Raw genomic sequence first — 27,138 nt, 5'->3', positions numbered from 1 at the left:
TAGTTCTTAGTGAGCCACTGGAACTTCGGCTAAGAGGATTCTTTCTCTGCTAGGAGCTGGAAACCAAAAAGAGAAGAAAATCTAGCATGAATGACAGATGGGAACCAGGGAGACGTGGGAAGAAATCTTGTGTTGGGTACCCCAGACATACTTCCCCATGTGTTCACAGCCCTAGAGAACATCGCGGAGTGAATACCTTACAACAGATGAGGGAAGGCTATAAATCCTCAAGTTAAGACTCATTCTGCTATCGCCACCTGTTTTTGAACTTTTAGTCCCCCTTTCTTGCACCTGACAGGGTCTTCTCTCTTCTTTGGCTTTCTAGATCTTCTATTCCCTCCTTTGCCAAATTTTGCCACCCAAAGCCACCAGATCTGGGGAGTGGGGGTTGGGAGTTCTGAATTACAAAGTTAAGAAAAGGATCTACCTATATCTAGGAGGGGCCACCCGGACAGACTGTGTGTCCTGGGCTGTTCCCTGCCTGGGCGAGGCACAACTGCTTGAAGGGTTCCCTCTGCGCGCGCGACCACTCCTGCGCTCCCAGCCTCCTTGCTCTACCGCGCACTCGCAGCTCCCTAGCGACACCAACCATCAAGCTGGTGGAAAGCAGAGGGGTGTGCGAGTGGGAGGCTTCTCCCTCGGGAACCTGGGAGATCCCTGCCGCCAGCAGGGGCCGTGGCACCGCCCGCGCGGGGACCCACGCTTCGATCCAGCGCCTTCCCAACTTCACAGTGCCTTCAGGCCAAGGCGGTCGGGATGGATCTGTCACCCCGCAACCGACCGCTGCTGGACTCGTCGTCGCTGGACAGTGGCTCTCTGACCTCACTGGACTCCAGTGTCTTCTGCAGCGAGGGCGAAGGGGAACCCTTGGCTTTGGGGGACTGCTTTACGGTCAACGTGGGCGGCAGCCGCTTCGTGCTCTCTCAGCAAGCTCTGTCCTGCTTCCCGCACACGCGCCTGGGCAAGCTGGCCGTGGTGGTGGCCTCCTACCGCCGCCTGGGTGCCCTGGCCGCCGCCCCCAGCCCCCTGGAGCTTTGCGATGATGCCAATCCAGTGGACAACGAGTACTTCTTCGACCGCAGCTCTCAGGCATTCCGCTATGTCCTGCACTACTACCGCACCGGCCGCCTGCACGTCATGGAGCAGCTCTGCGCGCTCTCCTTTCTTCAGGAGATCCAGTACTGGGGCATCGATGAACTCAGCATCGACTCCTGCTGCAGGGACAGGTACCAGTAGGGGCGCGGCAGTTGGGCGGGAAGGGAGCAGAGGGTAGTAGGAATGCACAGGCAAAGACTTGAGGCTTTGTGTAAGCTTGTCTACTCCAGCCCTGCGATTAGGTGTGTCTGAGTCTTAGCTGAAGGTAAATCAATCCTAAAGTCAACTTGTGCATTGAACTTTAAAACAACAACAACTTCTTGCCCCATTTCTCCCAGAGACCAATATTTTTATTTCTTGTGAAAGTTCAGACCGGTCAGACTTGCAGTAAACATCTGATAATTTAATAGACGAGTCAGAAAATCTATGCCTCCAAAGATACATAGACATAAAGGGTTTTGGCTTATTATCGTTCATCAATAAGTCACAAAAAATTCACTAACTGAAACTTGCCTGCTAATGTATAAATCCTATTTACATAAATTTCTACTAAGAAAAAAAAAGTGTCTTTTTAAAAGTCATAAGTGGGGAATCGGTCCGGGACCACCATGGGCAAAATATATTTCTATATTTTGTCCATATAAAGGTGTGACCTCTCTGTCAAAGTTAATTCTCTTGTACTTCCGTGTGCGTTTTTTCAAAATTAATCACAAAGTTGTCTTCTCTGAAAGATACTTCAGAAGAAAAGAGCTGAGTGAAACTCTTGACTTTAAGAAGGACACAGATGACCAGGAAAGTCAACACGAGAGTGAACAGGACTTCTCAAAAGGACCTTGTCCCACTGTCCGACAAAAGCTCTGGGATATTCTGGAGAAACCTGGGTCTTCCACAGCAGCTCGGATCTTTGGAGTAATCTCCATCATTTTTGTGGCCGTGTCCATCGTCAACATGGCCCTGATGTCAGCCGAGCTAAGCTGGCTCAACCTGCAGCTGCTGGAGATCTTGGAGTATGTGTGCATCAGCTGGTTCACCGGGGAGTTCATTCTGCGCTTCCTGTGTGTGAAGGACAGGTGCCGCTTCCTGAGGAAGGTTCCGAACATCATAGACCTCCTTGCCATCTTGCCCTTCTACATAACTCTTCTGGTGGAAAGCCTGAGCGGCAGCCACACCACACAAGAGCTGGAAAATGTGGGGCGTCTGGTCCAGGTTTTGAGGCTCCTCAGAGCTCTGCGCATGCTAAAGCTGGGAAGGCATTCTACAGGTATTCATATTTCACTGGTGCCTTTTAGTATCTTTTTTAAAATACGCTTTAGATATATTGGCACAAAACCACCTTCCATTCTTGTTCATCCTTCATCTCCTATAATCATAGAGATTATAAGATTCTTATAATTGCAGAAATTCTTATTTTCTGAAAGTTATGGAGCACTGTAGTAGGTTTTGTAGCTATTGAATATTCTAGGGCTATCAGAGTTAGCACTTAGAGAAAATGAGAATATATCCACAAATTTGTTTAAATACAAATTCTTGACTTCAAGTCAGATTTTAGTATGTGGATAAGTTTCTAGAAATCGTAGATCTCTCTCTCTCTCTCTCTCTCTCTCTCTCTCTCTCTCACACACACACACACACACACACACACACACACACACACTTTCTGTCCCAAGACAATGTGGACAGAACAATTTGATGATATTTTAAATTCAGTACTAGTACTCAATGTATAAATGTCATACATAAAACATACATATATGGCACATAAATTATATAATATAATAGGGCCATGAGCTATCTTTACCTTCCATTTCCAAGAAGTATTTGAGATGTGTGGTCCTTATACACACACACACACACACACACACACAAAACACAAACATACACACACATTCTTGACTGGAGAAAAGAGTCATAGCATAAGAGAGATGGCCAGGTGTTGATGGCCTTCCACTTATTTTTGGTGAATAAATAAAATTATTTTGCATTGAAAGAAAGATATGTCAATAATTAATGTCTTATTCAGTATTTTAGAATTATCTTAAATTTTGAAAAGTTTGAAAAATCAAATGAACATTCTCTAGAAAAATTAATACACAACACACACACACACCATACACACACACACACACACACACACACACACACACACACACAACTAACCTGTCCTTGAAAGCTATAGGCAATGCCAAAGCAAATCAAATAGAGCAAGTATAAAGAATTCTTATTTTCTGGAAGTTATGGTGCTCAGTAGTAGGTTTTGTAACTATTGAATATTCTAGGGTTATCAGAGTTAGCAGTTAGAGAAAATGAGAATATATCCACAAATTTGTTAAAATACAAATTCTTGACTTCAAGTCAGATTTCAGTATGTGGATTAGTTTCTAGACCATGTACATTAATAGATATGCAAATATTTTGATCTATGTCATAAAATGCTGGAGCAGCATACATAATAATATAGTTCAAGCACATATGTACACATACAAATATGTTTTCAGAGTATTATTCCCCTGAAGGTGTACAAAGATATATCTGAATGACCACTGTAAAGATAGTGGTAGCTATGTCTCCTTATTAACATAGGGAAAAATTAACCTAATTTTTTAAAACATCTCTTTAATTAAAACTCACCGTACAGAATTCTAGTCATGTATTTTCTTACTAGCTAGTCTTACATGCCAAAGATGTGATAATGGGGTTTCCAAGAACTTTTTACAAGTAACACTCTTTGTTTCCTGACATAGATAATGGGATGCTTTCTTTGAGTATTTATAAACTCTTCACAGGATTCAATATATAAAACACTGAGAGCTACATTTTTTCCAAAAGAAAGTAAAAGGGAAATAATAGTAATTTCCACAATGCCACCTCTTCAAAGGTTTTCACAGTTCGAAAGTAAGTGCAGTGTATTAACAGAGCTTCAAATCATTTATAGTGTGTGAGAAATATGTGAATATTTAACAAATTTATGTCAGGTATACAATTTATAAAATATAGTCACAGATATCATAAGTCCCCACATATTTGAACTTTAGTTGAGAGATATTACATAATTATGGTTAGACTCCCTGACAGTCTTGGTATAAATCCTGGCTTTGTACTTATGTACTAGATACATTAGCCTTGTGAATATGAAACTTTTTTCTGTTAAATGGCATAATAAAGACAACATCTGTCACATAATATTTTTGAGGAGTGTCTAAGACATAGATATAGATATTGATATAGATATAGATATAGATGTAGATAGATAGATAGATGATAGATAGATGAAGCCTTTTATTTATGCTTCTCATCATATAGTGTCAATTAATTTCTAAACCACCATTCCATATAGACACAACAACAACAATTTTATAACAAGGTAATACAAAGTTATTCTGAAAGATATATTTTGAAACTTAAATTTCAAAATCAATATGCACTGTTCTTTACAAATAGATGATAATAAGGCTAAATTATCCCAATATTTGAAGAGCAAGCTTCAAAATAAGTAGACTAAGGGTTTTATTCTAATGGATTTCAAATAATCCTTAAGGGTGAATAAGAATAAAAAATATTCTAAAAAGTATTGATTTGGGCTTTCCAGGTAGTTTCTTTGTGCAGTCATGTTGGTATGACTTCAAAACACAAACTCTTGGAAACACCTCTCTAACCTTGGGGAAGATATTTCACTGGTTATGTAAGTCCTGATTTACAGTAGGCTCTTGTTGCTCTTCTTGCCACCTAGGCTTTTGATAGGTGGTTCTGGAATCTCATAAACCTGTGTCTCCTCATAGTTGATAAATTCCTCACATCCCTCCACTCCTATGCCTTTTGTCAATGAAAGATTATGCTGCTTAGCTTTATCTTGTTATAGAAAAGCAAACATATCATATGATCAAGGGTGATAAGAACTAGAATTTCAATTGGTATTCTGGAGATTCCAGAACCTCCATTTACATGGGTAAGAATGTGTTCTGGATATCCACTTGAAGCAAATGTGGTTACTGGTTCCTAACTCACTCCTGCTGTTTGACTTCAATGCCATGGGACATGACCTTCCTCTGGCTTTCAGGCAATGAAACATCTGATTGTATTAAGCATTGTTATGAGTAAGAAAAAAAGACATAGAAGTGAGCAGATTTCTGAGTTCAAGGCCAGCGTGGCCCACAGAGTGAGTTCCAGGACAACCAGGCTATACAAAGAAACTGTCTCCAAAAAAATCAAACAAGAAAAAAGATAATAAAGGAAGACATAATATATATATATATATATATATATATATATATATATATATATATATATATATATATATATAAGACCAACATTGAACTGCTGTTGAATAGAAGAGCTGAAATGATACACTGAAAAGCAGGTTTGATCAAGTGAGCTCTCCACATGCATCTCTACAAAGGACTTTCATCACATAAAGTGCTAAACCCACGTAAGACAGCCTCTGCCTGTCTTTAAGTCTCATTTTTCACATTAAAAATACAGAAAGAGCATGAACTCAATGATTATACAAGTAAATGACTGCATGTACTTAGACAATTGTCTTTATTCTTCTAAACCTGTCCCTACCAACAAGACTATAAGCTCTTTGAAACCAGAGGACATAATTTAGTCTTCATTGTATCCCCAGAACATTATTGTTCATCATATTAGTTATGCAGACCATGCATGTGGGTGGATTGCAGGGATGGAGAGGGAAAGGAGAGAAGCAGAAGAATACTTTTGCTTGACAGCACCTCTTCTCTTGCAGGATTGCGCTCCCTTGGGATGACAATCACTCAGTGCTATGAAGAAGTTGGCCTACTGGTCCTGTTTCTCTCAGTGGGGATTTCTATATTTTCAACAATAGAATACTTTGCAGAGCAAAGCATTCCTGATACAACCTTCACAAGCGTCCCTTGTGCATGGTGGTGGGCCACAACATCCATGACTACAGTAGGATATGGGGACATTAGACCAGACACCACCACAGGCAAAATTGTGGCCTTCATGTGTATTCTATCAGGAATCCTTGTCTTGGCCTTGCCTATTGCCATTATTAATGATCGGTTCTCTGCTTGCTACTTCACCTTGAAACTCAAGGAAGCAGCTGTGAGACAGCGTGAAGCTCTCAAGAAGCTTACCAAGAATATAGCCACTGACTCCTATATTAGTGTTAACTTGAGGGATGTCTATGCTCGGAGCATCATGGAGATGCTTCGATTAAAGGGCAGGGAGAGAGCAAGTACTAGAAGCAGTGGTGGAGATGATTTCTGGTTTTAAGTTTACCTTCAATTTATTTACAAAACCTCTGTACATTTGACTGGATTGATGAAGCCTTGCTGCTATGGATATTTGTATATTGATGATGATTTTCTTGAGCACTTGTCTTCTTTCTGGTGTATTGATAACCTAGAATATATAACATCTCTTATAGCAACTACTGATTATTTTGACATACGTCTTCAACATAGCCAATTAATACAACCAAAATCAATTGGAAAAAGAAACACATTATCTGAATTTTCAAATATCAAGTAATATAATTTCGTACATCAAAATTTAAAGATTCATGTGTCATTATTATTGGGCTTTCAGCAGCACTGTATTTCCTGTTTTTAATGGAAGTTAAACTCCACAGTCCACAGGTGTGAAAGAATGAGTAAATATGTAAAAACACAATGAAGATCTTTTTTAAAGATATTCTCCAAAAAAGTTACTTCTTTCTCTACCAATTCAAGCCACTAAGTATAAAGATAAGCTTTGCAATCAAACACTTAAGCTTAGTAGTGGTAGTGAGTTCCTCATCTTCCATCAAGTACAAGTCACTGGGTCCAATTGGACAGAGCTCAGCCCTTCATCAGTCCAGTTGAAAGAGGAAGCCTCAAATTGAAGAGAGCAGTAGGTGAGGCTTCAAGTGCCTAGAGAGCTGCATCATCTCAGCTGAGTGTGATGTGTGAAGAAGAACGCAGCATAGCTCTCTGAGGAAATTAAATGATTTATAAAACATCTCATTATGGATGAATTATTTAAGCTATGCTTTCAAAATAATGAATGTGTAAAACTGAAATAGTAAAGATCCTAATTTTACTCATCAAAAAAGATTAGATGCTCTTTTCGTAAGTGGAAATTTGTTGGATGACATCATTAGATGAACTTGAATATTTTTCTAGTTGTTAAAAAAATACCGTGAGAAACTTTCTGATTGTTTAGGTAAATAGTAAGTGTTCAGATATCACAGGCATTTCTTTGGTATTTATCGCAATATTACAATGCTTAGACATTGTGACATATAATTAAACCGAAAAGTTTTAAAGGTACGAAACAACCCTGGTTCTAAATATTATAGTAAGTAATATTTTCAAAAGCTTAACAAAGGATGCCCTTATGGCCTAATTTCTTGATATATGCAGTAAAGTTCCTAAAAAATAAATAAAATTGGCTCTGGGATAGAAATCTTACTCTTCCTATTAATAAAAAATATACATAAAATGCATAGGCATACATGCAGAATACCTGCAGTATCAAAACTTCACTGAGAATAGAATTAGGAAAAACTCTTAGAAGGCATCATAGCTGATAGAGATGGCAATGAGCATCTCAGTTTCCTTTAAATACTGGGTGGTAATGCAAGCCCCAAATTGCAGCACATGGAAAGCTAAACCAGAAGACATATAAACTTGCAGACAATTCAACTGCATAGCACATTCTAGGTCAGCTTAATCTGAATCAAGAACACCTCAAGGAATGGTAAGACCCTGTCTCAAGAAGTAAAAAACATAGTCCTTTGTCTAAACATATGGCTTGGCAATTTGTGATGTTCTGTTCAATGTGTGGCTACATATTTCACCAACTGTATTTAAGGCATTTTACTATATTACAAACTACCATGCAAACAAGAAAGGTGCCAATCATATTTTAGATGCCATGGGTTCTAAGCACATTCCTCACTTATATATATAAAATTGTAATATTTACTGCAGAAACAAGGTAATGCCTCCTGTTTTCTGATGTGCATGCTTTAAAATCTGATCAAATTTCCATGGCATGAGTCTTTTAAAAATATAACCTTTTCTAATTATTTTTAAATAATTATTCTGATAATATTTCACTTCTCTCAACTCCTATAAGATCCTTCCCATCTCCCCTCCATCGAAATCCACACCTTTTATCTCTTCCTTAGAAAACACAGACATCTAAATAGTAATGATAAAATATAAAACAAGATTTAAAACAACAAAAAGACAGAAGAAAAGAGGGAAGAAGCACAGGAAACACACATAGAAGAAGCACACACACTTGCACACACACAGGAATCCAATAGAAACACAAAAATGGATGCCGTGACGGATACACAAAGGACCTGTAAGGTTACAATAAATAAAAAATTTTAAAAAATCCTTGACAAGACATTATGTGACAAAGAACCTCAAAATATGCCACTAAGTTTGTTTTGTCTTGACTATCTACTGCTTATTACTGGGTTTGTACTCCTAGTGAGACAATGAAGACAGAGAACTGATTTGTCATTTGTGAGTCGTTATAAACTGGAGATAATTTGTGGATTAGGGATGGGGGCTGTGTTAAATTCTCTTCTTGGCTCTGGTATCCCATCTGGTGCAGAACCAGGCAAGCTCTGTGTGCACTGCCACAGTTTCTGTGTGTTCACTTGTGCATTGGTCTTGCTGTGCTTATAGGGCTCTGGTCCCTCTATCCCCTCTGGTTCTTACAATCTCCCTGACTTTTTCCACAGGATTTTGTAAGTATGGAAGAAAGGGATATGATAGAGATCATTAATTTAGGACTGAGTATATCAAAGTCTCTTGCACTATGAACATTGTCTAGCTGTTGCTCTTTGTATTTGTTTCAATCTACTAGAAGAGGGAGTTTCTCTAATGATGACTGAACTAGGCACAAAATTATGAATTAGCAATATGTCATTAGAAGTCTCTTTTTCTTTTTGCTATATTCCTTAAGTAGAACAGTAGTATTTTGTGTTCCCTTTAGGTCTCTGGGCTATTGGTCTCTGATTATTGATCTTCAAGTAGTGTTAGGGATGGGTTACATCTCATGGAGTAGGTCTTAATTCAGATCAATTCTGTTTGATGTCGTAGTATGAATAAAAGTGAATCCCATAGGCCCATAGGGAGTGGCACTATTAGGTGGTATGACCTTTATGAAGTGAATGTAGCCTTGTCATAGAAAGTGTGTCACTGGAGATAGGCTTTGAGGTCTCAGAAGCTTAAGCCAGGTCTAGTGGCTCACTGTCTCTTCCTACTACTTGCAGATCAATATATACAACTCTCAACTACCTCTCCAGTGCCATGTCTGCTTGCATGCCGCCATGTTCTCCTCGTGATGATAATGGACCAAACCTCTGAACTTATCTAATTAAATGTTTCTCTTTGTAAGAGTTGCCATGGTTATGGTGTCTCTTCACAGAAATACAAACCCTAAGACATGTGGTGGTTATTCCCACAAGCTTTGCACCACAATGGCATTAGCACTTCTGAAGATATTGTAGTTCCATTGGTGTTTACATTTCTCCTCTGGGTTGTACCCAAGTACCTTCCAATAGCATACGCACTAATTTGTAGTGGTGAAGTCACTATGTAGGCACCAGCTTGGCCTCTCTGTGCTCAGTGAATTGTGTAGTTGTTGTCTTCAACTACAAGGCCTTACTCCCTCTTTGTGGAGCGCAGTCAAAAACCTTGATAATGGACTGGGTTATTGGAGGTTTCAATGAGACCCCTTCAGCCAACAACTAGATTAGATGTAATACATTCCTGGCTTTATTTGGTGATGTGAGAGTTCCAGTTAGTGCTCCTTCCCTCTCCTCATTTACTCTTTCCAATTCCTGCCCCACTCAATCCTTCCACAACTATCTATTCTATTTTCCATGCTTAGGGAAATCCACCCCTATCCCCTAGTTCCTGCACTTATACCTATCTATTAATTCAACAAATAATTACTTAAAACACTATGATTATTGGATACTAGAGATCATTTGGTAATCAAAACCAATCCTGGTTCTCTTGTTTAATAATCTGTCTAATGATATGTGGGAAAGAAAAATGACAAATATGAGAAGTTAGGAAACCAAAACTTACCTAAATCCACACAGTCATTAGATGGCAAAGTCAAGGAAATATTAATCTACCTGACTGAAAAAAAATTACCCTCACTATGCCTTAAGAGAAACATTCGCTGATGTGGTTTTGTGTTCCCAAGAACAGTTATGGGAGAACTTGCACCTTTTATAACACAAAAGTAGATTTTCCTTAGAACAATCAATACTTGAGATTTTACTATAAACATTATACATATATATGCATATATTCATGTACTTCCATGATCACAGATCATCCTAAAATATTTTCTACAAGTATGGTTTGCTAACTATATAAATTTTGTTAAGATCCAGACATTTGCAAAAGAAATTTAAATGTTTTAAATTCTTTAAAATACAATTACTTAGTTGAACTTGTTATTTTTCATAGCCAGCCACAGGGCTGAGTAGATACAGACATTTGCTGCCAAGACCAATGACTGAGTTGAACACTGTGGGACCCTGGTGTTGCGAAGAAAGAACTGATTATCAAAGGTTGTATTCTTACATCCACGTACTCTCCTGTATCAAGCTCTTTTCACCAACACACACACACACACACACACACACACACATACACACATACACACACACACACACACACACTAAATACAATCTAACAAAAAGTTTTAAATGCACTCTGTAAAATGGTTAAAGATTTTAAAAACAAATATACTCCCTACCAGGAGTCACATCACATTCCTGTTTTGCTGTTTCTTTCATATATTTACATACAAATATTCAAGACATAACCCATTGATCAATTAAATGCTTAATAGTAATAAGTATTATGTAGAATCTACAATGGAGTTCAATGAGATCAAAAACTTTCTTCTGAAAAAGTGTTACTTTTATTGTAATACTTTGACTAGCTCTTACCTAAAATATGTATGCTAACCCAAGCTGTCTAAACAAAATACTGTCTTTGGATATGTTTGTTTCACTAACATGAAAATTCTATTTCTCTGAAAAAAAAAAAACCAGGCATCAATTTTAGTTCAAGAATGGACTGAAAAACACTGTGTTCCAATGACTCTTTCAATGACAACCCTTTACAAAGAACCTCCAATCACCTGTATTAGCCATGATGATATATGTAAGAAAAACATATAAGAACATTATCAATAGGCTCCATAGACAATATAATAGAATAACCTGGATGCTGACAATTCCATGTCTTATCTTTGCATATATTATAGTCTGTTCTTTATTCTCTCCCTTGCTTCCACTGACCTGCTTTCTGACCTGCTTTTCATTAGGGCTGTCCTATCCCAGCCCAATCCAGTCCAGAGCCTAGTTTTATCATCTCCTGTAGAGTAGGCCATAGCTATAGAAGGCAGCAATGCTGCTGCCTGTTCCTCTTACATTCATGTCTCCAACCCCTTTTGGATTCTTGGATTTCTGGGCAATCAAATTGTACCCTCTGTGCCCATTCAAACTGAAAATAAGTGGAAGCAGCTAACACCTCCCTTTGATTTTTCTTTCACTGATAAAACTGAATCATCGAGGAGACATTCTACAAGAACCAGCACCCACACTTAGTCACCCACCTCCATCTGTTCTTTTTATTTCTGCCTTTCTATTACAAGAGTCAACCTGCCCATCTTGCTTCTCCCTCCAGTTCTAGGGATTTCCTCAGAAACTCTTTCCCTCTTTCCCACAAGATCATTACTTCTCCCTTCTCCCATGGAAATCTTATGAGCATAAAACATGTTTTAGTGTTCCCATTTTTAAACAGCAAAAGAAAAATATATGAGCATATAACCTGTTTTGGATCTTTTATGATATAAAACGCACCTAAATTTCTGCTCTCCTTTATGAAAAAACTCACCGGCAGCAGTTTCTACATCCAGTCTTTCCATTTTCACAGTGTTTCTTCTTTCTTTAAAATCCACTCATTGGTTTCCAGTTCATCCATCACCTGTAGAAACATGTTTCTATGACCAGCAATGATGCTATCACTGACAGCTTCAGTCATCAGTGTTCAGGTTCCATATTGCTCCACCAGCAGCACTTCACAGGTTAATTATAAACACCTCCTTGAAACACTTCTTTCACTTGACTCATATCCCTGCACAGTTACTTAATTTTACCCTTCCTTACTGTCACCATCTCTTCTTGCTGAGGTGATCTCTTATATTCAAGTCCTTTTTATTTATATTTTCATTTGATAGAACAATTTGTTTTGTGAGATAAATATCACTGATACTTAGTCAACTCTTACATTTTGATGCTAAGACTAGACTCCTCTCACTGCCTCTATGTATTCAGCAGATATTTAATAAATACCTCACAAATAACATGTCAGATGTACACTTGCTGACATTTCCCCAAAAACATTTAAATTATAGTCCTCTAAGAACATGATCAAGACAAGTAATTATTAATATATTGACTATATTCAAGGTATTCATTTTGAAAGTGACCATGTGGACAACTGAGTGACAGAAAGTTGAGAAGAATCTTGACATTATAGAGCAGATGAGGGAGCTTTGATGATGTTAGAGAAAAGAGAAAAGATTTCTATGAAAGACTTTTTACAGTGAAACATATCTCTTTATTTGGTGGTGGTGGGGGTTACAGGGACTATATAAACCTTGGGAAGTGGATAGGGGTTTTTGAGATGAGATTAGCTAGTACCACGGCACTTTGTATAAAAGACTTTTTAAGACATTGCAGTCACATTAATGATGAGGTCTCCATCAATGGTAGCCACTGAAGATTGTCCAGACTTTTGGAAATAGGACTGGATTGTTTCTGAACAAAATTGACAGCTCACATAGGCTGTCAATCATGTTCTGTCCACCCAAAAAGAGGAGGTCCAATTAGTGTGTTTTCATTGCTTCATAGTTAGTAACTTCATGCGACGCACCAGCTTTTCTGGAGGTAGGTTCAACCACAGCTTCTTCATAAATTGCATGAGCCTCTCTAAGGAGCAGCCTAGGAGAACAAAGTATGTGGAATGAACCATCGCCTCACTGCTGCTGGCCCCTTAACAACTGTTCATCATCGCCCCCCCCTCTCCCACTATTTTACAGAACCCAATCACAACACATCATTTCTCTCTCTTCACCTGACATGTCATCCTAAAGGGATGATAAAGATAATTTTAGTCATCTTCCAGTAGATGTGTCCAACCCATTTTTGTCCCCCCAAAAAACACCTTTAAAAGTTGTTATTGTGTTCTTAAGCACATAGTCTTTAGTTATAGTACACAGTATGACTATTTTCATTTGTTATTAAATAGAATGGCTTAAAAATGGTATAGCAGAGGAATTTTCAAAACATTCTACATCCTATTTTCTTCTTTTTTGAACTGTTCACACCACTCTCAGCATGATGCTGATTTAATGGGTAATTTTAGTAACCCAATGTCTCAAAATTCCTTTCATGTTTGCCTATCAATTTTTGTAAGGCCATAGAGTAAAATAAATATATTTAGCTTTGAGGAATACAGTGCAACTAAATCGGAAGTAACAGGGGTGGTAATTAACTTTACAATTTCTTTTTCATCGTCCACAGTTCAGAGGGTACTCCAAATTATATAGAATTTTATTTCACCTTTTAAAATAGGCTTATAATCTAAGAGGCTTATTAGGAAAAAGAAAACAATGAGAACATACTATATATATATATATGTATATATATATATATATATATACACACACATATACATATATACTTTTTTGGAACAGAATATGCATATGTATACTATATATAGTATACATATGCATATTCTGTTCCAAAAAAGTATATCAAAAGAAGTGATAATTAAATTAAAGAAGATTTGACAGATGGGTAAAGAAATTTGTATAAGTGACAAAGTAAATGATAAATGAAAGCTCACCTACAAATGTGATTTTGGAATTCAAGGCAGAGACATGTTTCTGAGATTCATTATTAATCATGTAGGTATCCAAACAGGATGTTTAGTTTGAATTTCAGCTACATGACTAAGAAAACCAAATCTTGAAAAAGTATTTTCAGTTTCACTAAACTAGGGCAATATTTCTGAAACCCCTCGTTACTCTTGTCTTTGCTGAACAGCAAGTGTTTTCTAACGGGTCTATAATTATCATTGTCAACTCATTCTAAATAGTGCATGTGAAAATAAAAGACGGTTAGGGTTGCTATGGAAACTATGTAGAAAACTCATTTCAGCAGGCCTAACTTCTAAAGTTTAAAAGAAAGAAGAAGAGTTTCACAGATCAGAATACACCTTGACCACAGCCATTAAAAAGAAAGAAAAGGCACAAATGATGTGCAAATGAAAATCTTCTTATACCTCAAGCAGAACTCACAGCTTCTTGATTCACATGAGCTTTAGTATTTAGGAATTTTCTTTGTATTTTTTTCTTCAAATGACAACAAATGAAAATGTTTTCCATAAAAAAAAACATGCATACCAATGTAATTTATTTTTTTAATATTTTAAGTTCATAATTGACATATATTAGTTGTATATTATATCTTCATTAGAGACAAGGTAAGCATGTATACAGCCAGCAATGATCAATCAATCCCTTAATCACAGCACCCTGCGGGAGGAACAGAGGCAGGTATATCTCTAGGAGTTTCAGGCCAGTCTGATCTACAAAGTGAGTTCTAGGATAGCCAGAGCTATTACACCGAGGAACCCTGTCTCAAAAGAAAAAAACCTTTTTCGATATTTCTAGTTATGAAATAACAAATTTTATAATAATTATATCAATATGTTAGAAAAAATTTTGAAAGATTTTTTCATACAATATATTCTGGTTATGGTTTCTCTTCCCCTAGTTATTCCAGTTTCTCTCTGCTTCTCTCTACTTTTTTGTTTCCTCTCCCTTCCCCCTCCACTCCAGATCCACACCTTGCTTGTCTCTCACTAGGAAACAAACAGGCCTCTGAGGAATAATAATATATTAAAATAATATAAATAAGATAAAATGAATCTAAATATGATGAAATAACTAGACAAGAAGAACCAAATAAGAAAAGCCACAAGAAACACATATCGATGCAGAGACATACATATTCACCTGAACACTCAGAAATCCCACAAAAGCTCCCAACCAGAAACCATAATATATTCACAAAGAATGATAAGGTAGAAAACATGGACCTTACCATTAAGAGTGGTTCATTCCTGCCCCCTCTCCCATGAGACTCCCTTGGAGAAAAATATTTTTTTTTATTTACAAGTGGCCATTAATTGGATATCAATTCTGAGTTAGAGATGGGGACAAATATTCACTTCTTCCAGTTCTAGGACTTCATCTGGTGCAGAACAGTGAAGGCCCTATAAAATCTGCCATAATCTCTGTAAGTTAATATGTACTCCAGCCCTGTTGTATCTCTAAGGCTTTAATTTCTTGGTATCTTCCATCACCCTGATTGTTACATCTTTTTTCCTTCCTGCTCAGAGTTCCTTGATCCCTGAAGGGAAGGGTTTGATGGAGACATCCTGTTTAGGGCTGAGTGTTCCAAGGTATTTCATTCTTTGCATATTTGCATGGTTTTGGGTCTCTGTATGTCTTACCATCTTCTGCAGGAGGAAGATTCTCTGATGATAGCTGAGCAATGTATATAGCAGAATGATATTAAGAGCTATTGTATTGCTATATACCTTCAGCAGAACAGCAGTATATGGTTTTCCCCTAGGTCACTATCTAGTCTCAAATTCTTGGCAGCATTGAGTATGTGCTTCATCTTATGGAGTGGGCCTTAACTCAAATAAAAAAAAATGATTGGTCGCTTACTCTTATAAGGATTGTGCCACTATTGCAACAGCATATCTTTCAAGTAGGTCAGTAATGTAGATTGAAACCTTTTGTCTTTGATTAGTGCTCACCTCTCTCTTTTGATAGACTGCAGAATACTGCACCATGAATATTAGTCTATAGTGGTGAAAACTCTATGTAGGTAGGAGCTTGACTTCTCCATGTTCAATGAATTCTGCAGGTGCTGCCTTCAATAATAGAACCTTACTGATCGTGGAGAACTATCAATAGTACTGGCAACAGACTAGATTGTCTGTGAGTTCCCATGTAATGCCTTTGATTAACAATTTGATTTGAGGTAGCACATTCCCAGTACTAGAAGCTTTGTTTGTTGATGAGAGATGTTTAGTTGTGGCTTTATCTACAATTTCTTTTTGGCAATTTCATTTAGAATATCTTCATATATTAACATGACTATAATACATACATTATGGAAACATATACTACAAAAATATATGTATATTGAAAAGCTTATACTGTATTACATTTGTGCACATCTCCTCAAATGGCCCTAAATTTTAGCTGTCTTTCTCCATATCCCTTCTTCTGTTCCCCTTGTACTTCCCCTCATGTTTGATTCTCACAGTCAAGCCACCCAACACCCACCAATCCATAACTATCTAGTCTATTTTCCCTTCTTAGGCAGATGAAACTTTCCCCCTAATTCTACTTTCTACCTAACCTATGTATTTCCATTAATTATAGCCTGGTTATAATTGACTTAACAGTTTAAATCCAAAATATGAGCAAACACATACCATATTCGTCCTTCTAGGTCTGAGTAGCCTCATGCAAGATGAATTTTCTAGCTCCATCCATTTATCTAAAAATTCCAGGTCTTTGACTTTTTAACAGATAAGTAATATTCATTGTATAAATTACCATATTATCTTTATCCATTCATACATTGACAGAAATCTAGGTTATTTGCAATTACTGGTAATTACTGTACATTGCACAAAGCTCAAGTCCAAGTGAATCAAGGACCTCAACATAAAACCAGATACACTCAAACTAACAGAAGAGAAAGTGGGAAAGAGTCTTGAACTTATTGGCACAGGGGAAAATTTCCTAAACAGGACTCTAATGGATCATGTTCTAAGATCAAGAATTGATAAATAGGACCTCATGAAACTGGAAATTTTTGTGAAGCAAAGGACATAGTCAACAAGACAAATCAACAACCTATAGATGGAAAAAAATCTTCATTAACCCCACATCTTATAGAAGGCTAATATCCACAACATATGAAGAACTCAAGAAGCTAACCACCAAAAACACCAAACAATCCAATCAAAAAATGTGGTATAGAACTAAACTGAGAATTCACAACAATGGAATCTCAAATGGCTGAGAAGCACCAAAAGAAATGTTTAAACTCCTTAGTGATCAGAGAAATGAAAATCAAAATAACCCTGAGATTTTATTTTACACCAATCAGAATGGCTAAGATCAAAACATAAGGTTACAACACATGTTGTCAAGAATGTAGAAAAAGATGAATACTCCTCCATTGCTGGTAGTACTGCAAACTGGTAAAACCACTCTGGAAATCAATCTGGATAGAGGTTCCTCAGAAAATTGGAAATAGATCTACCGACCCTGCTATACCACTCTTGGAAATATACTCAAAAGATGCCCCACCATACCACAGGAGCATGTGTTCTACTACGTTCATAGAGGCCATGTTTGTGATAACCAGAAGCTGGAAAGAACCCAGATGTCCCACAACGGAAGAATGGATACAGAAATGTGGTTTATTTATACAATGGAATACTGCTCATCTATTAAGAACAAGCACATCCTGAGTTTTGCAAGCAAATGGATAGAACTAGAAAATATCATCCTGAATGAGGTAACTCAGACCCAAAAGTACATTCATGGTATGTACTCACTAAAATGTGAATATTAGCCAAAAAAAAAATACCAAATACCCAAGATATAGTTCACAGAACTCAAAAAGGTCAACAAGCTGAAGGGCTTAAGTGAGGAAGCCTCAGTCTCACTTGGGAGGTAGAAGAAAGCATCATTTGATATGTGAATTGTTTCTTGGGTATTCCGAGCTTCTGGGTTAATATCTGCTTATCAGTGAGTTCATACCCTGTGTGTTCTTTTGTGATTGGGTACATATCAAATTATACCCAAGAAGAAGGAAGGAGAGGCTCCTGGTCCTGGAAAGACTCAGTGCAGCAGTGTAGGAGAATAGCAAGAGGGGGTAGCAGGAAGGGGTGGATTGGGGAACAGGGGGAGGGAAGTGGGCTTATGGGACTTTCGGGGAGGGGGGAATCCAGGAAAGGGGAAATCATGTAAATAAAGAATATATCGAATAAAAATAAATAAAATTTAAAAAAAAAGGAAGAAAGCAAACACCAGGGGGGAGGGAGGGAAGGACAAAGGAAGCAAAGTGGACTTGGTGGTGGGGAGAGGGGAACCTGATGTGGTATTGTTTGGGAGAAAAGGACTGAAGTCCCAAGGGCCAGAAGAAATGATGGAAACCTGCAACCTCAGGAGGTAGGAGGTTGGGGGGACCCTCCAGAATGTACCAGAGACCTGGGAGGTGAGAGACTCAATTATGAATAGAATAGCAATGAAAATGGTTGAAAAAGTATACCTATTGTATAGCTGGACCTTGAAACAGATTTATTTAAATCCTTCCGATAAAATGTCACCGTGATTTCTATAGTGTCTATATAAGTTTGCACTCCCACCATAAATGTATGAGTATCCCCCTTACTCTACATCTTGGATGTTTTCTTTACTCAATTGATCTTGGCCACACAGATTGGTGTAAGGTGAAATTTTAAAGTCGTTTTGATTTTCATTTCTATGATGGCTAATAATATTGAACATTAAAGTGTTTTTCAGTCATTTGAGTTTCTTCTTTTGAGAATTCTCTTTTTAGCTCTGAAACCCATTTTTAATTGGGTAGTCACATACAGAAAGAGAAATATCAAATGTTCTGTCTCACATGTTAGAGAAAGTTGATAGGAGTGTTGAAAGTGGATACTAGACCATTATTAAAAGGGTGGAGTGGATTAGTTGGAATCTGAGTAAAGGTACCAAAGCACAGAGGTTGAAGCAATAAATTCTAGTGTTCTACAGCATACCGTGACAACTATAGTTCATATAAATCTATTATCCATGTTCTAAATAACGAAATGTGAGGATATGAAAACATCTCCATGCAAAGTAGGGACTTTAGGGTGGAATGTTTACTCTTGTGGTTTGATCATCATTTGGTAGATTCATGTATTGAAGTACACTGTGCCCCAATAAACATATATAATAGATACTAGTAAAACTTCTTTTAATACTTGAAATATGGAAATATTAACTACTCTAGTTTGAGCATTGAACACTGGTTTCATGTATAATTAAAATAATAATGAGCTAAATATTTACATGTGTCAAGAGTACAACGCTGGCTTAGCAACAGCAAGACCTTCTATTCAATCCTCAGAAATACACAAGTAAAAAGAAAAAGGTCTATACATACAAGCCAGGCTAATGCCTATATAAGTCCAGCATTCAGAAGGCTGAGGCAAGGTCTGAGATCAAAGATACAGTAGTCTACATATGATATGGTTTCAAGGCCCTGTCTCAAAACAACAATAATGATTGGTATCACTTTAAAAAAAAAAACTTTTACAAATGTAAGGAAATCAAAGAAACCAATTTGTTTAATCCCAAAACTTCAGTGCACAAATAATATCTTATTTTCCATTCATCATCTATCATATTGTACTATAAGTATATGTTCAGAGAGTTTTCAACAGCTATATATGCAAATCCAATTAGCAAAATCATCTTTCACATAGTGCTGACACATATTCTAAAACTACCTTGTAAAACACAGAGCAAGACACAATCACTTAATTGCATATGACACTTTCACAAGGACTTTCAAATATGCAAAAATAAGTTAATTAACCAGTGTTATAGGAGCAGGTAGGTTAATTTATAGCATGGAGAAAAGTGTTGCGGCATAATTTGTCCAATCCATAACAGAACTGGCAAGGATGGTATAATAATAGGTTTTATTCCTGCCTTTCCCCCAAATTTAAAGAAGAAAAAAATCAAAGAATCTCATAATGAAATAGAAAAATCACATGTATTCAAGATAGAATCACATAAGTTTTTTAAATAAAACTTAAATTCTGGAGTTATTTTTTTTAACTATACAATAAAGTCATTTCTCTGAATTCTCATTTTAACATCAAATGAGATCTCTTTTATCTATGGTCACATAAGACTTAATCCAATATTTGAAGACAATATTAATAATTTTAGCATATAGAAGACATTGATTTTTAGCTGCAGAGTAAGTCACTAATGAGTCTTAAATTTATTAACGTATGACCATTACTACTTTTAATAAAGTTGATGGAAGACTGGGATGGGATGAGATGGATGTGAATGGGTTGTACTGGTGTGGGACAGGCATAAAGGAGCCGGGATTTGGAAGACATACTACAAGTCCTGAAGAAACACTGCAAACTGCACTGCAGTGGGCTGTGGAAGCAATCAGACAAGGACATACAGGGTGTGTGCTGAGAATGTGTATTAGATGAAAGACTTTCTCAGCTTTATTTCTTGGTTTCATGGTGCAAGATTTCATTCATCATAGAAAGATTTCATCACCCGGCCTCATGTGAACATAGCTCACTGCTTTCTGTGAGCTAGTGCAAGTAAATCGTACCTTCTATTGGCAAAATAGGTGACACTATGAGAAAATTAGTTTTACATACTTCTCTTGCTGTTTTGAGATTATAAGGATACTGTGACCATATTTTTCTTTCCTGGAAATATTATAATTAAAATTGCTCATGGCAGCAATTTCTTCTTTCTTTCTTTCTTTCTTTCTTTCTTTCTTTCTTTCTTTCTTTCTTTCTTTCTTTCTTTTGTTCTTTCTTTCTTTTTCTTTTTCTTTTTCTTCTTCTTCTTTTTTTACATTTTCCCCAATTTTGTCTAGTATTCACAAGTCATATTTTTCCTATAATTTATATTTTTATTCACTTTATATCTGATCACAGCCTCCCACCCTCACCCTTACAAATCCCTCTTCCATTTCCCCTTCTTCTTTTCCTTAGAAGACGATCCCTGCGCTAGGCAGAGATTTCTTTATCATTTAAGAAATACCATTATGGGATTTTTCAGTCTCCCTTCTGCCACTGATAATATTCAAGGTCCTCACTCTGTCCTGGCAACGAATAAAGGGAAAAAGTGAAAATCCAATTACTCTCCTGGAAGCTATAAGAGCAAGGAGGGCATAGCCTATTTCCCACCCCCATTACTGTGACAATGGATTATAAAACAAGGAGCTGCTGCCCACCAGCAGAAACCAGTACAGAAGCTCCTGTCCATGTGTTCCGGGTAAACAGGGCTGAGAGTTCAAATTCTCCACAGGGAGACAGCCCTAGGGACTATCCACAAGAATATAAAATTTATGTCCAGAAGAACAGCTCCAATCCCACAGTAAAACCTGTTGATGCTTCCACAAGGAACAGGAGAAAGAAAATAATGTATAAAGTACCAGAGCGCTATGTCTTTAATAAGGCCTACCCTTGGAGTAAACAACTTTATCAGGGCCTAACCAGCCTAGCTGCCCATAAGAAGGGAAATAGATCTGAGAGACCAGCCTGGTCTACAGAGTGAGTTCCAGGACAGCCAGAACAATAAGGAGAAACCCTGTCTCGAAAAACCAGAAAAAAAAAAGGAAATAGCTAAGTCTAATCCATTGTACCCTTTTATCCCTTTTATGTAAGAGAAAGACAATGCTAAACGCAAACCCTCCACTAAGTTCACCACACCTTTTGGAGGTAGAATTAACTAAGGAACACGAGTGAAGCTCACATGTCAGAAACTCAGGCTGAGTGAATGACAGAGACTTAGTCACCATGTGCCAGTCTGGCATGGCCTTGGTGGGGACAGAGGACATGGTTTCTACCCCTGGGACAGGGCCATGGGACTTGGGCCTCCACAAGGTTCAATGGATGCCATGGGCAAAGGGCTTGTTTGTATAACAATGCAAATATTTTACATTCTTCTTTTAAGAGAAGCCCTCCATGTTAACATTAATGACTCCTTGTTAATCAGAGACAGCTGGAGTCCAGGAGACAAAGGTATGGCTAATGTCTTAGCAAAATGGTATACACTGGGACCTCCAGGATAGCCTTTAAGGCTGCGAAAAAGAACTCTAAAACATGAGCTCAAAAATATATAATTTCTCAACTATACAAAAAGTAAGGATGCAATATGAATTGTATGAGGGGCTTCACACGTCTAGAGGAACAGAGACTGCTACACTTTGAGCCAGCTTGTCAGAAATACTAAGTAAGGAAACAAAGAAATTTAAGGAGTGATGATTGCTGGAGATTCCACCCAGCTAAGTTTTTTGTTTATGCTTACAAAGGCGGGCAAGTTCCTGAATTCAGGATCAATCTGGGACAGGGCAAGTTTAGATCCAGGTGTGGTAGAAATGGTAATTTCAGGATGAGGTCTTACCCAGCTAGCTTAGTATCTGTGTTTAATTTGAGTCAGGCAGATCACCGAATTATTTTTGCAATGTTAAAAGAAAATATGTGTTTGCTGTCTCCTAAGAATTAAGGGGCTGGGCTCACAATATGCTGATTCATAGAATGCTAAAAAGGAAACCTGAAGTAAATGACTGGATTGATATGTAAAATAAGACCGGGTTTATCTGCAGGACATGAGCTATTCAGAACATTTGATAGGATAGCAAGAGAGAACTTCTTGGAGAACTGTCTCAAGCAGAACACTTGTGTGTATGTGTGTGTGTGTGTGTGTATGTGTGTGTGTGTGTGTGTGTGTGAGAGAGAGAGAGAGAGAGAGAGAGAGAGAGAGAGAGAGAGAGGAGAGAGACAGAGACAGACACAGAGACACAGAGACACAGAGACACAGAGACACAGAGGCACAGAGACACAGAGACACAGAGACAGACAGACAGAAAGCAGACCCAAGAGAAAGGAAGCAGAACAGAGAAAAAGCAAGTTGGAAAGCTGACAAGTTCTTTGTTTACAGCTCCCAGACACCACTTCTCTTAGGACACCTCTTAAAGCCAAGGCAGGTCCTTGAAAACCACACCCTACAGGACCCCCTTCTCTTCATGTCATGATGCCGTCACATCACCAAGGTCATGTGTAGCGTATGTGAGGCCCTAGGGTCAGTCCCCAATATAAGAAAAGGAAATCCCAATATTACTGTTCTATACTTGTGATAGGAGTAGAAATATGTGAGTAGCAGGGAAAAAAGGGACTCAAAACTGAAAAGCAAAGCTAAAACATGGGCTTTTAGCAAGGATAACAAGTGTGTGTGTGTGTGTGTGTGTGTGTGTGTGTGTGTGTGTGTGTGTCAGTGAATTTATAGTGTCACTGTCACTCAGAATTATTTGAATTTATTTACTAGTTTATTCACTGATGTTTAAAACCAAGACAGACAGCTACTGTGTTAATCCATGTTCTTCAGAGGAACAAAACCATCAGAGTGTGTATGGATGTGTGTGTAGTGGTAGTGATGGTGGTGGTGAGTATATACAACAGGCACACACTATTGGGAAACTGACAAGCTCATAATTTGTCATGCATGCTTTCCTGGGAGTTCATGAATTTGAATATTAATCCTATTAAAACTGCCTTCAAATAAAAATCTAACATTTCATTTGCCTAAACATCTGACAATATTATTTTTGCAATGTTAACCTAACCAATTCCACCTAGATGAAATAAAATCAATTAATATACTTATCCATAGGAAAATTAAAGCACTAATGAGATGCTAACTCATATTTGAAGGATGCCATAGCAGGTAGTAAAAGTTGAATTAATAAGGCACTGTGTTCATGCTGGGGGAGGAATTAAAACCGCCACATGTAAAAACAAATTGGCAGTATCATAGTTAAAATAAAAAATAAAGCATTATCATATGAACCAACAATCACATTTCTAGATGTTTATCAAAAACTTATTTAAAGTATCGGAATGCAAATATTTGTATCAGCTTTATTCATAATCACTCAAAAACAAAATTACTAAGACATTCTTCAATAAGCTAATGTGAAAATAAACTGTGGTGTGTCAATAAAATGGAATCGTATTTAACCTTAAAGAGTAGCAACTACAAAAAAAGAAGGATGTTGAAGAATGTGAATTTAAATAATGTTCAAAATGCCTAATTGACAGATTCCAGTTAAATTAAATCCTGGAAAATGCAAAGCTATACAGACAACAGAATAATCAGTAGATGCCTTAACTTAAATATAGAGGATGGAAAAAAGACATACATGACAGTTGTTTCCCAACAGTGAACATGTTTTGTATGATACGATAATAGTAAATGCATGGAATATATATTAGAATATGGAATACATGGAATTTATATCAATGTAAAGCTACTTGGCACAAAAAAGTATAGGTAATTATATAGAATATGTAAATAAAATATATTTATATAATATTTTAAGAAAGAAAAATTAATTTATATATAATAATATATGATTTTTATTATATAATTTATAATATATTTTAAGAAAGAAAAATATATAATGCAAATAAAATATATAATATAAATAAAAGTATATATATATATTTATATAAAATATAAATAAACATATATAGAATATTAGATGATTCCAGGGAGGAATCCAGACAGAAAACCAAATAAAAAGATACAATAGTTGGACTTTGACTGTTTTTTTGTGAGACCAGTAAATAGTAAATGGTAGCCACTATTCTGTGGCTGAACTGAACTATTCTGTGTTCAATACACATGTATGTTGTAATTTAATTATTAAATAAGTATATAGTGTCTAGTTTGAGCCAGGTTCCTCACTGACAGAAGTAAGCAAGAGAAGGGTTTTCAAATGAATCATGTGATTAGGATTGGAGTTGTACATATAAAGCCATATTTAACACAATCTGTGGAAAATTGTAATATTACTATTCACATTTATTATAAAATGCATGCTCTTATCTGTTTTATGGTTGTGCTGAATAAAAAGACATCAAAGACATGTGATCTCAGTAACTGAGTATAACTAATAATTTTAGTCACTCAGTAACTGAGTGACTAATATTAGTTTCTAATGGTATTTTTCTGAAAAAATACAAAAAACAAAAAACAAAAATAACAAAAAACCCAGGATTTTTGAAAAATGATTATAATCCTTGATCAGGAAATACACAAAATGAAGCAATAATATTCTATTTTTCATTAAGTTAGTCATTTATTCCCTTTACATCCTGATCGCAGCCTCTCCCTTACGTGGCCCCTCCCCCATTCTCCCTTGTTCTTCTCCTCTGAGAAGGGAGAGGCCATTCCTGGGTATCAGCCGACTCTGGTACATCAAGTCACTGTAGGATTATCCTCTCCCACTGAGGTCAGACAAAGCAGCCCAGTTAGGGGAACAGGATCTACAGGCAGGAATAAGATTCAGGACAGCCCCACTCTATTTGTTGGGGGATCCACATGAAGACCAAGCTGTACAGATGCTGCATGTGGGTGGAGTACCTAAGTTCAGTCTATGGTTGGTGGCTCAGTCTCTGGAAGCCCCCATGGGTACATAAGACCCCTGGAGCTGTAGATCTCTGCATCTGTTTGCATCAGCTACTGGGAGGAGCCTCTCAGAGGACAGTGATGCTAGGATCCTGTCTGCAAGCATAACAGCGTATCATTAATAGTGTCAGAGATTGGTTCTTCCCTGTGAGATAGGTCTTAATTTAAGCAAGTCACTGGTTGGCCATTTCCTCTGTCTCTGTTCTATCTCTGTCCTTGCACATCTTGTAAGGAGGAAAAATTTCATGTTGAAGATTTTATGTTTCTAGAAAACTACAAGAAAGAAAAATGAATGTTCAAAAACAAATTATAAGTGCCAAAGTTAAAATGTAACAAACATTGAGTACCTAACTCAATGGATCATAGAATTTAACTAATGGAAAATCTCCCAGTGACTAAAGCTGATCCTTTCCAAGCAACAAAATGAATCAAGAGTATTGCATTCTAACCCTAACTATAACTTAAATATTAATGAGTCCATCCTGATATCTGATATTAATTATTGAATAAATTATTTAAAGATGTAAAAGAAACAACACTACCATACAGGAAAAAAAAGAGCTAAATAATGCATGGAGATATTCCGTCTTAGAGAATGGGGAATAGAGCTTGCCGTGCCTTGAGTGTTTGCCATGCAGAGACTTTCTCAGAAAGATATCAGAATAGATATTAAAAAAGCAGATGTGAAGCGCAGAAGCCTGACAAAGACGTCGACAAGCACTGATCAAAGCAGAAGATCACATCTGTAATTCAAACCATATAGGTAGTATGTACACTAAATATACTTCTGAGATCTTCCTCCCATATACCCACAATCCAAGCCAAAAAAAATTCTACAACAAACAACCCTTATTTTAAAAATGATTTTAAAACATTCACAAGGAAATTATGAGAAAGTCGCATCCTATCAGAGATAACCAGAAAAGATGACTAAATGTCTCATAATATCTTATAGTTAGACATAGAAGGGGCTGATGGAATGGGAGGATCAAAACCGGGGTGGTGAGGAATGGAATACAGGGAGCTATAGGTACGATTAAGGGTCATTTGAAAGAAAGTGGAACCCTAACAAAATACATGATAGAATATCTAAATATTATATATATGTGTGTGTATATATGTATATATATATATATATAAATCTAATATAAATAATCTATATAGAGAGATATGATATTATATATAGATATAATATTTTATATATCTATATATAAAATCTAAATGAAATCACCAAATAATGTGACAGAAAAAATTGCAACTGCCCATCTCTTGTCACCACATAATGCTTTAGTATTAGGACTGGATTACATAAAGCTGAGATATTGGCTGAAGTCATATACTATGGGTATCCCCAATCAATCCACACTGTTGCCAAGACTTTAAGTTTCTTCCACAAACATATGGCAAGTCCCCATTGCTGAAGACAACTCCTATACTTGTTTAACATGTCAAAGTCAGTCTGGTGCCTATATAGCTCCTTACCCCTAAGTGCTAGTGTCTTCAGTACAGGAAGAGATTAAGTACACTTACAAAATAGAAACATAAACACAAACTCATCCACAAACCCCTTGTGTTAACAAAGGTGCCTTCTCCAAGACTCGCTAGTGCAATGATAGCACAAAATCTATTGGA

At 37.0% G+C, this 27,138-nt stretch overlaps 1 protein-coding gene across 1 annotated transcript; it reads left to right on the top strand.

Moving 5' to 3' along the window:
• The first annotated feature begins 756 nt into the window (after window positions 1–756).
• Kcnv1 (potassium voltage-gated channel modifier subfamily V member 1) lies at window positions 757–6,348 on the top strand. Its single transcript, XM_052161615.1, has 3 exons — window positions 757–1,226; window positions 1,827–2,356; window positions 5,837–6,348. Exons 1-3 carry the CDS (start codon window positions 757–759, stop codon window positions 6,346–6,348), a joined length of 1,512 nt encoding a protein of 503 aa, XP_052017575.1.
• Window positions 6,349–27,138: the final 20,790 nt, after the last annotated feature.

Source organism: Apodemus sylvaticus, chromosome 17, assembly GCF_947179515.1.
Source record: "Apodemus sylvaticus chromosome 17, mApoSyl1.1, whole genome shotgun sequence".
In the NCBI taxonomy this organism is placed as follows: Eukaryota; Metazoa; Chordata; class Mammalia; order Rodentia; family Muridae; genus Apodemus; species Apodemus sylvaticus.
Note: the sequence above shows the minus strand (reverse complement) of the source record. Positions and strands in the feature narration are given on the sequence as shown.